Genomic DNA, 13,615 nt, shown 5'->3' with positions numbered 1-13,615 from the left:
CTGCTTCAAAGTGACCATGTGTGGGCGTCTTTGCATTAGATTCTCCCCCAGTGACTACGTAGATTGCTGGCACAGACTCCTGAGGCTTCTGCATCAAGAATGGCCATTTGGCGAGGATAGGAAGGCTTGAGGGTAGTTGTTGCCTGGGAAATAAAGTTTGGAATTTTTTTTTGAAAATGTAACTCAAATCATTCCTATTATTATTTCTCAAGAAAGTATTCCCTCAAGCCTTTTTATACACAGGCTTTAAGTTTAAAAGGATGCAGTAAGATTGTGTATATCTTTGTTAAATGGTAATGTGTACATTAACTCATGTGCAGTTGTATTATGCAAGTTAAACACTCACAACAGACACCAAATAATCAATAATAAGCCTTAAATTTGATATAGCGCCTTTTGAGTTGGGAGGACATCTTAAAACATTTCACAGAATTTGCTGTAAAATGCAATGACTGTGTGTTTCGTAGGTGAACAAGGCAGGCCTTTTTTTGCTCAAAGCAATGTCCACAAACAGCTATGGAGTGAGTGACCAATTTTATTTGGGGAATTGTTGGCTAGGTCACCAGGAGAAACTCCCTTCTCTTTTCAAATAGTCGTGGGATCTTTCACGTCCACCTGGACAAGTTGACAGGATCTCAGTTTCATATGAAAGATGGCACTTCCCAGAAAAACATTACAGCACTCGACTTGCACTGCATTGGGGTGTCACCTAGACTGCATTGCAAGTTCAAAGTCCTGCTGTGGGACTTGAACCTATAACTTTCTAATTCATAGATGTAAGGGGTACCAACTGAGACAGGCTGGCACCTAACCAATAATGGAAACATTTATCTTTTAAACATCTCCCTGGGCTAATTAAAATTAATTTTACAAATTAAAAAATAATAATTGTTAGTCAAAAGTGTTAAGGAATATTTTTCCTCACTAAACTCCAAATCAATTCAATTGATTGATGCTTCGCCAAATCACGTCTTCAAACAAGAGCTGGAAAAATAACCGGTTAGGAACCAGGCTGTGAAGGAGGTCGGGCTAGAGGAATCAGTGCAGGTAAATAGTCAAGAGTTGTATGTAACATGATGGCTCTGAGCTGCCAGTTCACAGTTCCAATTTGTTCAACTTCAGCTTTACGCTTCAGATAACAAAAGTAATTTGCCTGCTTCCTACATACCATTTTAAAAAAATCCAGTTATTCTTTTCTTTAAATCGACCAAGTGTGAGAGCGAATGGTCCCTGCTAGAAAGTACCCTTAGGGGGTATAAAGGGGTTTTATAGGTTCTCTAGTTACGGAAACAAGCTGAGCAGTCACAGGCGCTGAAGGGTTATTAGCTTCCCATCACGGTTGTGGGCTGAAATGTGCTGACCAGATGTTCTGAAATCAAATAAATTTGCTCTTCTTCTCCTCAGTGACAGGACAACACAAACAGCCATAAGTAAACACAAAGTGCTGCCATGGAGGAGGAAGTGTTCAGCACCCAACCACTTCCACTATGAAAGAGAAGTTTCGTACTGTGCTAACGCCAGTCAGCAAATAAATGTCAGGGACGCCTAGAGCCTTCATAATCATGCAGCACACACAGCTGCCCTGCCATAAGAATATACAAAAAAATGAGTTTGAGTAAAAACAAATACACTTGATTGGCCAAAGCTCATCGCTCAAGTTTACCAACTATCACTTTAAGGCACGGAATGGTATTTTGAACATCCCAAATATTGCCTAGCTCGGTCGACCGTTTCAATCATTTATAATGCTTTGGATGAAGATCATCTTCCTTATTACTCCCTTGTCTTATTGAAGCACTGCATTAGTCAGCATTTACCTTATTTACATTATTTAATCTGTTAAATACTATGGCATTCTCTTTAACCACCTTCTTCTCAGATTGTAAATCTTACATTTCTTTGTCTCTCATCAATGGCTCCAGGGAAGCCTTCAGAACTGCATAAGGGTATTATTCAAATGGTACAAGTACTCTTTAAAATGCCAAGTTACTTAAAAAAAACTGGAGGTTAATCCACAACCTTCACCCTTTAACAAAACTTAATTGACACTAAGGGTAAAGATCAGACAGCAGTGCATGATCCTCTCCATATTGTTTCACCTCTATTAGTTCTCCAGCATTACTTTTTGTAAGTTTCTCTTAGACTGCTCCGTTTAGAAATGGTTTAATTTCTGAAAAGTCTATTGCAAGGTCATAAGAAGATAGGCAACAGTTCAGTTAAGCTCCAAAAGGAAATCTGCCTTAAAATAATAATAATTCTTATATTTTGGGTTGTTATATGAGGGAGATATCGCAAAGCACCTCACAGCCTGTACTGTAAAGTGAAGTGTCTGGGTGTATTGTGGACAAACTAAAAGTAATAATACAAGACATTTTGTTGTGTTATATAATAGTAGGGACGGAGATATTGTAGTATTTTATTGTATTTTGATTACAATATAATAATATTATTCTTTATTATATTCTTTATTATATACTAAAATTACTCTTTGAATGAGTGAATTAGACTGGGTTTCTGCTCTGATTATTATCCAGTGATACCTACCTATGTAGGATTGGGCTTTGATTTGATATCTGTCTTCGAGTTTGCTTAATATTGTCATTATGCATTAAATGTACAACCTTTAGCAGGGCAGGTGTAGACCATGCTCCAAGTCCATCTGTTCTTTCAGTGTTATTCTGAACACAATCATCTCAAAATTCCACCTAATGTTAAGATATTTTGACTTAAAATTTATGCTTGTGTACAACTGGAAAATTTCTAAAATTCAGACTTAATTTGAAAGATGGCTTCCAAAAGTTCTTAAAAAGAACAATTTTCTTCAAATAAAGGCAGAATTTTGCCCACAAAATATACAGTATATTCACTTTACAGTATATTCTGTAACGCACTTTGAGACTGCTCAAAGACGTGATAAGACTCTATATCAAATACAAGGATTATTATATTTATATAATTTCCACAATTCTGCACAATCCTAAATTTTAAGACAAAATAGTATTACCGTACTTATTAAGGTTATTATTACCATATTATTAATTATAGCTGTGCCTCTTGTTCTCTTACTTCTTGCACTATTTGTAAAAACACAGCTCTTAAAAGCACAGCATTTCTTGTGAATGATAGTAAATAAGGTGCTGTGTTTGCACATGTTGTACCTGGTTAAATCACATCCACCCCACTCCCTGATGTGAGCAACACTTGCAAAATTTGGCTGGCTGGGGCGCTACAAAATAAATTCAGGACATAATAAACGCATTATTCATCCATTCCATTTGGGAATGGACACCATTTTCAAAAGGAGGCCAATCTTTGCCTGATTTCTAGTGGAAAATGTTGATGTAACTGGCTTTTGATTTGTGTTCGACCCAAATCTATAACAGCCTCATCAAAATTACCATGCTCTGCTTCAAATAACAAGTTTCTTAATCTTTTCTTCATGGGCAGGAAGATTTTACCAGAGAGATTATGTACCACCAATTCATGCAAGCATCAGGAGCAAGTCAGCGGGTGCAAGGCTGTGACATCTCAAACTGTAAGCATACTACAAAGATACAAAGAAAGAGATTCTTTGTTCCATGTTGTGACTCTTTCAACAAACAATTATAATGGGAGAGTGTGTGTAGTTGGTGGGGGGGAGGAGGCTCAATAATGTGCCAACAAAGCGGAAACCAGGCCTCAACTCTTCTAAGGACTGTTTATGAGTAGGCAGGGTTATTCTCAACTCCCCATCATGTCTACTGACTTCTATATTATAATAATCCTGACATTTGATAGAGCGCCTCAAGTGCTTCACAGAATTTACGGTGAAGTGTAATCTATGCTAATCTGTGCATTTTTTGGTCACTAGGGTGTCGTACACATATGGAAATCCATCACCATGCTTAAGAGTATCCAAACCAAACTTTCATACATCCCACCTACACATGGAAACTGCAGAGGTAGATTGTTGCAATGGAATGCGCACTCTCTCCCTGGAGGAGCGCATTCTGTTTACGTTATTCTAAAAAATAGTAGGCACAGGTTGGCAAGAGCCATGGCTTGGCGACCCCATGGGTAGGCGAAAGCGGCAGCCAGTTTGTGCACAACAATGCCCCACAAACAGCCACAAAGTGGGTAACCAAGTTAATTCAGGGGTTTGTTGGCCAGGACACTAAGAGAAGCTCCCTTCGCTTTTCAAATAGTACCATGGGATCTATAACATCCACCCTGTACAGGCAGACAGGACCTTATTAGGATTAGTGACCTAGATTTAGTGAACAGCTAGTTTATTATTTAGCTAAATCACCTTTTTTTGATTAAAATTGTCCAGCCAATGCAATTTACCTAATAATGAGAGCAGCAGGACAAATGCTCAGTTTACAGTCCGAATGACTACATTAATCAATACGTTCAAAATCAACGCGGCCTTGGTTTCCCAGAGAGACTTTTCTGTGCAGTTTACTCTGTGACTCAGGGTGCTCATTACTCCGGCTGGGCCAAGAGTTTGGTGGAGCAGGTCAGCTTGATTGAAGTGCCTTTTTGATCTAGAAATACTGCATCAAAATCTACTTCATGGCAGCAGCATTCAGCCTGTGTGTCACTAAGTGACAGACAAGGTTTATAAAGTGGTTTTACTGCTAAATTATCATCACAGCAAGAATCCATTTTAAACTAGGTACAGTGGATTACAATGAACTGTTCCCTCGGGGGGTGTACTGTAAACATTTGCGCATGTTTTACCAGCTGTGGATTCCAATAACATTCATCAGGATAAAAAATGGATTGGCTTCAGGACTTTTATTGGAGGATTTCCCCAATTTTCTCCTATTCTCTCATGAAGGCACTGGACTTAGTCCAGGGTTTGGTTCAATGAGTATCAGCAGCTCTCCCATACTCTTCTTCCCTGTGTGCTCTTCACATCTGAGGCATTTCAGTTGAAGAGGTGAATGTGAGCACATTATTCTCCATTTGTTGGCAAATGTTACATTCCAGGTGGTGTCACTGGATAATAATCAGAGCAGAACCCTGCCTAATCTCCACCGCACCAGCATTGTCTGGTAAGCTTCCCGCTGCTTGTCCAGCTACAACCACTCTATCCATTGGGGCTTTGGCTTGCAGCATTAACAGGAGCCGAGTGGAAAGAATCCCTACCCCTAGTGACTGGCTGGTCATCAACAGTGCCTTGGAGTACTGTTTAACTCAGGAAGCGGCCTACTGAGACGGCCACAGAGAAGCAATTTAATTCCGATATTTCATTGCCAAGCATGTCACCTTGGAGCCTACTCAGCCCCAGGGAGACCCCACTTACCACCCCACTTATCCCAAGCAGAACACAACTTAAAGCAATCTCAGTCCCCAAAAAGTTGAATCTCCTCAGCTCCATTCATTCTTCATCTCAAATAAGTTACAGCTGTCCTTTCAACTCTGAAGGAGAAAGCCTCAAACTGGCTTTTGTGTGAGGAAATATGATGTAGTTTATTAGCAACTGGTTATTTTCATGTCTTAACTTTTATCTGAGATCAAAACAACCACAGTTTGTACTGAAACTGCAATACAATGTAGTGTTTCCTAGAATATTTATCAAAGTATGCCCTCAACTCCAATTCCTTTCCCTTCATCCCGGGCAGAGGACTGGCTCATGCTGGGATAGGTTTCCATGGATGCAAAACGTTGGCTTATTAACATCTTCCTGATGCTAATTCACCCATTGTACATTATTAATTTACAGCATATTCTGTGAAGCGCTTTGAGACGACTAGGAGACATGAAAAGCGCTATATCAAATGCTAGGATTATTATTATTACTAGCACGTCATGGTTTTATTTCAGGTTTCCAGCAGATATTATTCATGCTGCAAAGTTCTGGACGGGGTATTATCCGCTTGTCAGTAGATTTGCTGATGTTGAGTGGCAAGTGCACATTATTCTCCATTTGTTGGCAAACATTACATTCTTCTCATTTTTCAATACAGCAGTCATCAACAATTTACGCTGTTGCTCAAGCATATTAGTGTGTGTTAACATGCTGCAAGAGGTCTTATGATTACCAAAGTTCATTCTACAGACCTTAGAAGATTTCTATCACTGCTGAAATTTGTGCAACATTGTTTAACCCTTTTCCAACCACAGTGGCCACATCAGTTCAGAATCACTGAGGTTTCAGGATAGAAACAATGGGTGACTGGAAAATGAAAGCAGAGCATAGATTTACTATGTCCCACGGTGCACTATTTGCTAACGAATCAAGGCTAATTGTGAAATGGATTTGTTTGTTGAATGTGAAAACGTGCGTGTTTACTCACGTAGCCCTATAGCACTGTGTTTCATCACTCCTTTGGAAATCTTGAGGAAGGATTTAAGAGCTGGTTCATTTAGCTCACACAAGCTATTCATTTAGTGAGTAAACTGCTGAGGCCAACCATTCACTACAAGTGCGAATTGAACAGACCTTTGGTGCTCCCTGAAGATTGCTTTCCTCAAAGCAAAAACTTATTTTTAAAAGTTATGGTGTCTGCAAAGTCTCATAAGAAAGACAGGAATTGAATGAACACTTTTCTTCAATTATCAGTGTAATTACTTTTGTGCTTACGAAGCAATTGCGTAGTAATTGTTCTAAACTTTATTTAATCTGACAAATGCACGTAATTGATTCGTACCTAGAAATTTGCCTTTTGCTGGTAATTATTTTCTCCCTTCCAAAGTAAGATTGGTGATTAGCAGGAGATTATGCTTGTTTCATTAACATCTGACTGTTCAAAGGAGTTTATTGTTTCATCATGTTTTAGGCCAATAACAAAAAATGCAGTTTCCAATTCACTTACCCTGGTAACTGAGAGTTTATTAATCCATAAGAGCTCAAAATTCCACCAAATATATGAGTTATATGGGTCAGTGATCATTGGTAATGGAAGAAAATAGCAAAAACACATCTCAATCTGCTATGAAGAATTTCAGAATGTGAGAGATTATAGTGCGGTAAAGAATTAAATGTTAAAAAGGTAGGACTCGAACTCCAAAATCAATAAATGTTACCAACAAAGATAATCTATAAATTATTATTAAAGTGATACAGCAAATTCCCTGATCATCAATTAACAGTCTACCACATTACTGGTTATATATGTCAAAATATTACTGACTTTAGATGAAGGCCAACTAATTGATCTAATAGATGATAAATTTAAAGCAACAATATTTTTACATTTATATAGCACCTTTTACATTGGGAGGACATTTCAGAACGCTTGTCTGGGAGCCAAAGCTAGGTTTGGAAGAAACTGAGGAAGGAGGTGGAAAAGGAAACCAAAAGTGCAGTCGAAAAGAAAATACATAAAGAAAGGCTTTAAAATTGGGGAGGGAGGGGACGAGGTGGATGGACTCCAGGAAGGAGTTCCAGTGTGTGTGTGTTGGCAGGGGGGTTTAGGGGGAGGAAAAGAGTCAGGGTTGAAAAAAGCAGAACAAGCATTTTTCAGGTTGTTCACATACATATTTTTATAGTTGTTTATAGAATGACTATTTTTTGACTAGCAAAGTCAAAGCAAAGCTAGAGAAGGAAAACAAAAGCTAAAGTACTTACGCGGTTCGGATTTCTTCTTGGGAGCAACCTTCTTCTTAGTTGGGGCATCTAGCTTTGGTTCATCTTGGTTGGTAGTTGCGTCAGTCTTTTTGGTTCCCGCAGCAGGAGTAGTAGCGACAGTGGCACTCTGCTGGGCGCCGACAGGGGGGACAGCCATTACTGGGACTTCCTTGGTAACCATCTCCAGCATCGGTGCAGGAGTCGAGGCAGCAGCAGATTTGGAGGAACCTGTGGCCAGAGGGTGGGCTGAAACCTGACTGAGGGCAGGTTCAACCTTGGCCACCTTTTTCTCCTTCTTCTTCTCTCTTTGGACACTGGGGGAGATGCCTCTGGAGTAGGATGAGAAGAAACAGCCGCAACCTGAGCCTCAATAGTTGGCGCCACAATAGCAACAGGTTCAACTTCAGCCTCTGCCTCCGAAGCCTCTTGGACTGGCTCAGATTCTACAATTCTTCCATTGGGCTTCTCCTCCTTCTTCTTTGGTTTTCCTTTCTTCTCAACAGATTTCTCCTTCTTCTTCTTCTCGGATTTAACCTGCTGGGCCTTTTCCTGCTCTCTCCTCTGCTTTGCCAGTGCTTCTTCATAGGAAGTTTCCTTCATGGAAAAGGTGGAGACCAAGAAGATTCCTATGGCGGAGATGACCATGAAGCCACCAAACACCATAAACCCTAAGGTCTGGGTATCATACATATCCATATTTGGACAATTTTCTTTCGGAGTAAACCTGGAATACAAATTTTTTAATTAACATATTATGTAGGCTTAGGCTATATTTGTTGATATCCTGAGCAAACAGGAGTGATAAATGAAAACATTTGCAGTATACAAGAGGGAAAACAACAAACAAAAGAATGTAAGTCATTCCTTTCTGGGCTTCTCCTGAAGGCAGTATTCTCTAGCCTCAGTTATTTTTGTCAGTGTGAGGAGCAAACGATCAAGAGAAAACTCACCTCCCATTATTCTAGTCACCTCCTGCTAGATGCAGTGACAGAAATGACTGCATCCATTGAAAAAACCCAACTATGAACCATAAATGGGTGCGAAGGAGAGAGGATGGTATAAGGAGATGTCAATAGCTATTAAAAATGTAGAATCTGTTAAAATTAATGGTAAAATGGTGCTTTGTTTGGCCTCAGTTGGTGCATCAAAAATCAGTGTAACCATTAGAAACACCCACACTCTGTTGCAGGTTTATTTTGAAAGCGACATGGAATAGATTTTGTTGACATAAGTAAACAATGAAAAAGATGTTAGAATCAGTAAAGATTTCACTTGAAGTACGTTGTTGGACACCAGTTGGTTAAAAAGTCACAACAAATATTCAAACACTAAAACAAAATCCGGTTCATGGCATTTGCCAATTCTCTCCTCCTCCTCCACACAGAAAAAATAATTATTTGTTCCCAGAGGTTTTGCTGAGCCAGAGGTTAAAGATCTAAAAATCTCAATTTCAAACTTAAAATCTCACCAGCATTTAAACAAAGGAGTAACAGAGAACCTCGGCGAATAGAGCTGTGTGATTGAAAACAGCACAAATTCACCGCACCCAAAAATGGTTCTTTTTTGGTAAAGCAGATTCTGCACTGTACCACTCCCAAGAAAAGTAATATTAAAGGATATGAAGAAAAGAACAAGGGAATGCGATTATAACAGAGCTAGCAACATCACAGCCACTATAGGCTGGATGGTATCCAGTGCTGTAAATGTGCTACAATTTCTAAGACCAGGAACAAAGTGGACCTATGACTGACTTCACAGGTCAGGTTTCTGCAAAGGTTTGCCTTTAGCTTACCAGAAACTGACCAACCATTTTCTCCCCCCTCACCCAACACTGGCGGAGCCTGATGCTGAGCCAGGGGGAGGGAGAAGATGACCATAGGCATGGTCGAAGAGGAGGGTCTTAAACACTGATTGTCCAGCATCTTGGGATGTCCACCCAATGTGAAAGGAGCTATACAAATGTAATTTTGTAGTTATTGTTCAAGCGCAACCTGAAAATGGGGAAAGAAGGAGCAAGGCAAAGGGATTGAGGGATGGAGTTCCATAGCTTCGGGGCTTAGTGGCTGATATAATAATCGGTCAGGTCACCAGTTCAGAAAGCACAACAACACCAAATTACATTTGCATAGCTTTCACGTCAGGAGAACGTCCCAAGACGCTGGACAGTCATGGATCAACATCCGAGCTGGTGGTTGGGATCAGGAGGGGTGGAGGGTTACCAAAGGTACAGCTGAAGAAGAGGGTCTTGAGACAGTCTTGAAGGAGGCAAGGGAGGGGTGGGGGCGAAGCGGAGGGACTATAGGTTGGAGTTCCAGACAGTGGGGGCATAGAGGCTGAAGTCCCGCCACCAGAGGTGGGGCGAGCGAGGTGGGGGACGTGAAGCAGGCCAGAGCCTGTTGAGCGGAGGGACCGGACAGGTTAGTGGGGGGTTAGGAAGTCACAGAGGTAGGGAAGAGCAAGGCCATTGGAGAGCTTTGAAGGTGAGGACCAGGATCCTGAGTGATGGGGAGTCAGTGGAGCCTGGCAAGGATGGGGGAATAGGATCGCATAAAGTGAATGATAAATTGTATCTACGGGATTGTTGGCCGGGACACCAGGAGAGAAACTCCCTTTTCTTTTCCAATAGTGTTATGGGATCTTTAATATGCATCTGAACAGGCACAGATGGGACCTCGGTTTAATGTCTCATTCAAAGGACGGCGCCTCCAACAACGTCACACCCCACCCAGCATTGCACTGGAGCATCAGCTGTGAATTCCAAGTCCCACAACCATGTGACTCAGAGGCAAGAGTGCTACCAACTGAGCCAGTCTGACACACACTTCGCCGGGCTGACGCACAACCATGCTAAATTCAGACTAAATTTAAGACATTTTCCACAATCCTGCACCATGTTAAGTTTGGAGACAAAATGTTCTTACAACTGAGACTTGGTGGAATTTCAGGCCAAGACCATGTGTGACCCAGTTGAAGGATTGTTATTCAGTCTATCTGAGTGACTATCCATCTGTCAGTCTATCTATCCAAGCCAGCAGGTTTGAAATGGGTTAAGATGTTTATAGAAGTCACATTTTAAATGGGACTAAGTCGCTGATACCCATACTTTGTTTAATGCATATCAGATTCAGAGTGGCTTGCTTGAAACTGTTTATAATGTATATGCCAATGCCCTGCCAGTCAGAATTCCCAACTCTTCCCTCCACAAGCTGCTGATCATCCAGAATTCTGCAGCTCGTATCCTCTCCCGCACCAGGCTCCATGATCTCATCATACCCACCCTCGCCCGGCTCCACTTGCCCACCATCCCTCAGAGGATTGAGTTCAAAATTCTCGACCTCACCCTCAAGGCCCTCCATGGCCTTGCCCCCTCCTAACTCTCCAACGTGCTAACCCCTCATCAACCTTTCCGCTCCATTCGCTAGGCAAGCTCCGACCTGCTCTATGCCCCCCCCCCGTCCCGCCCCACCAGCCTCTCTGCCCCCACCCTCTGGAACTCCATCCCACATTCCCTTCATCTCCCTCCCTCCATTACCTCCTTCGAAGCATACCTCAAGACCCTCCTCTTCGACCGTGCCTTCGGCTACTTTCCTACCCCCACCGTGTCTTTGGCCAACCTCCTCCCACCCTCCACCCTCCCTGATTCCCCTCCCACACACCACCCCCCCCACCCCCCTGGTCCTAATCCATGAATGTTCAGCGCAGCTGTCCTCCTAACATGAAAGGTGGTTTACAAATGTAATTTTGTACTGTATATGGCTCACAGGCAGGAAGCAATGTACATAAGCAAAGCTGTGATAAGATGACTGCAGCCCTGTAGGTCTACTTTCAACCAACAACGGGCACTTGTAACACAGTTTTCGCAATGTAGAAAACGGCTTTTTTAAAATATTTTCTGTCAGTGGTTACTTCGGTAAAATGACAGCAATAAACTGCCAACTTAAACGGTATAATACTACACGGTTTAGAAGAGGACGGAAACAGTGTGAAAGGGCTGTAAATGCTCTTGCACACATTTGGTTCTCTGCCAAACATTCTACTAAAGCAATACTCTAACATAAGACTTTTTGTCCCACGTTATTGTATTCAAACATGTATCCCCATCACCCAGAAAAAAACAGCACTTTTTTTAAATGAATGAATCAATGAAATGTCCAGTCTATTTCATTTATTTTAATCTTTTTCTGGTCAGTTATATAATAATAATCCTTGCATTTGATATAGCAGTTTATCACATCGTTAAGATGGTTCAAAGTGCTTCATAGAATAAACTGTAAAGTGAATTGACTGTATATTTTCTGGGCGAAACTTGGCAGCCAATTGCACACAGCAATGTCCCACAAACAGCCATGGATTGAGGGAGCAAATTATTATTTTTTAAAAAAGGGGATTATTACCCCTGGAAAAGCACTCCGCCTAATTGACGAGCAATCAGATTCCTACTTACTGCTAGGAAAACAGAGGTGTGTGGAGTAAGGAAACATGCCTAACGTTTCGCTCTGTCTGGGAAATGAACCTGGGTTAACAAATAACACACAAATCCTGTTGCATGTGTCACTCTAATATCACACTTAAAAGCAAAGACAGAAACCAGTCGACTCACATAGGTGGAGGGTGTCAGGAGTGTTACGCAACTGGCAACTTATTTCTTTACTGTGTTCTTTTTTTACAAAAAGAATGAGATAAATGCTTGAAGAGAAGAAATATTAAGGGGTATGGAGTGAGCAGGGAGCAGTCTGGGATTAAATTGCCTCACATGGGAAAGAGAATGACGCAGACTTAATGGGCCAATGTTCTGTTCCAGTGCTGTAACAATCTATGATTGTGTAATTCCATGTTCATCAAATTAAGCAATGTCAGTGTGGAGACAATTAAACACTTGTTCACCATCCTCAGCCTGTATCAAGCACTTGCAGATCAGATGTACCACGGAGCAGACTATGCCAGTTCTTTTATAATTTATACTTAGCACAGGATGAGACCTCTGTCCCATCAGTCTGGTCTGGTCTCCTCTAATGTGTTGAAACAGGTTTTCCCCAAAGTCTTAGTTATGCAATAGATTATTTTTGGCTGAATTGGTGAGAAGGATTCTTCAACAGTCAAGTAGCTTAGTGTGTCTGTCAACTTTGCAGGTTTGTGCCAATGATCAATTCCATTGTTCTGTAACTTCAGACAATTAAAAGATAGCTCTGAGTATGTTTACTCTGTCCTAGGATCAAAAGTTGTTATAGAAACCAGATCAGTCAATGCTGGAGCAAGAGGACGCAGCTGCAGCCTCTTTGAACCTCAGCAAATGTAAAATGGTTGACCAATCTCTTTTTCATTTTTTTCTCTCTTCCCCCTCGTTTCCCAAGAACACAAATTCAGGCCTAGGTAACTTTTCACAGGTATTAGTCACCCAAGTAGCCATTCTTCATGTGTAAGCCAAGATAGCAAGTGTAGGCAGGCTTTTCACTGTGGAGTAGATCACAGCTGAGTTCAATCCCATCCTCACCCATCATCCACTGAAGTGCATACATTTCAGAGGAGTGGAAGTGGCCAATTGTTGTATTGCCATCAGTGACCCACTGAAATGAGCCAACTGAGGATAGGCAAGTGATCAAACCTAAACCTTATCCGACACAGTTCATTTAAACACCTTGTGTTGCATTTAAACAGTGACCATCAAGGTACCTAGAGAAGAAGATTATTAATGCAAGACTTTAACAGCTACCCCTTTTGCAGAACTCAGAGAAGCTATTTGTTGCATGAAGGGCTTTATATAAATGCAAGTTGCTGTTGTTGCCTCAGTTCCAAAGCTGTAATTTCAGTCCTTTTTTTAAAAAAACACAGCTATTTCCAATTTTCTAAACGTATGCATTTTATCCTTAAGTATAGTTGACAGTGGAAGCAGTGCCCTGCCAACTCTACCAACTGTAATTCAATAGTGACAGGTCAAAACATTTAACTGCAGGTCAATTCACATACTGTACTAGTCTCTGAGTCTCTGGTTGTTCCTTAACATAACTGAAGAATGAGAGGCATACTAAGCCCTGTGTTGTACATTCAGTAACACCTGTA

General features: G+C 41.1%; 1 protein-coding gene across 1 annotated transcript in view; it reads right to left on the bottom strand.

Annotated features, from left to right (window-relative positions):
- The window catches only part of LOC103179245 (ribosome-binding protein 1), a 65,354-nt gene that overhangs the window by 39,631 nt on the left and 12,108 nt on the right, over positions 1 to 13,615 (bottom strand). The window contains 2 exon segments of the mRNA XM_007894428.2: positions 7,559 to 7,883; positions 7,886 to 8,282. Of these exon segments, the coding sequence (XP_007892619.2) occupies positions 7,559 to 7,883; positions 7,886 to 8,254 (694 nt within the window). The 5' untranslated portion in view covers positions 8,255 to 8,282.

Source organism: Callorhinchus milii, unplaced genomic scaffold (genome assembly GCF_018977255.1).
Source record: "Callorhinchus milii isolate IMCB2004 unplaced genomic scaffold, IMCB_Cmil_1.0 Scaffold3, whole genome shotgun sequence".
Lineage (NCBI taxonomy): Eukaryota > Metazoa > Chordata > Chondrichthyes > Chimaeriformes > Callorhinchidae > Callorhinchus > Callorhinchus milii.
Note: the sequence above shows the minus strand (reverse complement) of the source record. Positions and strands in the feature narration are given on the sequence as shown.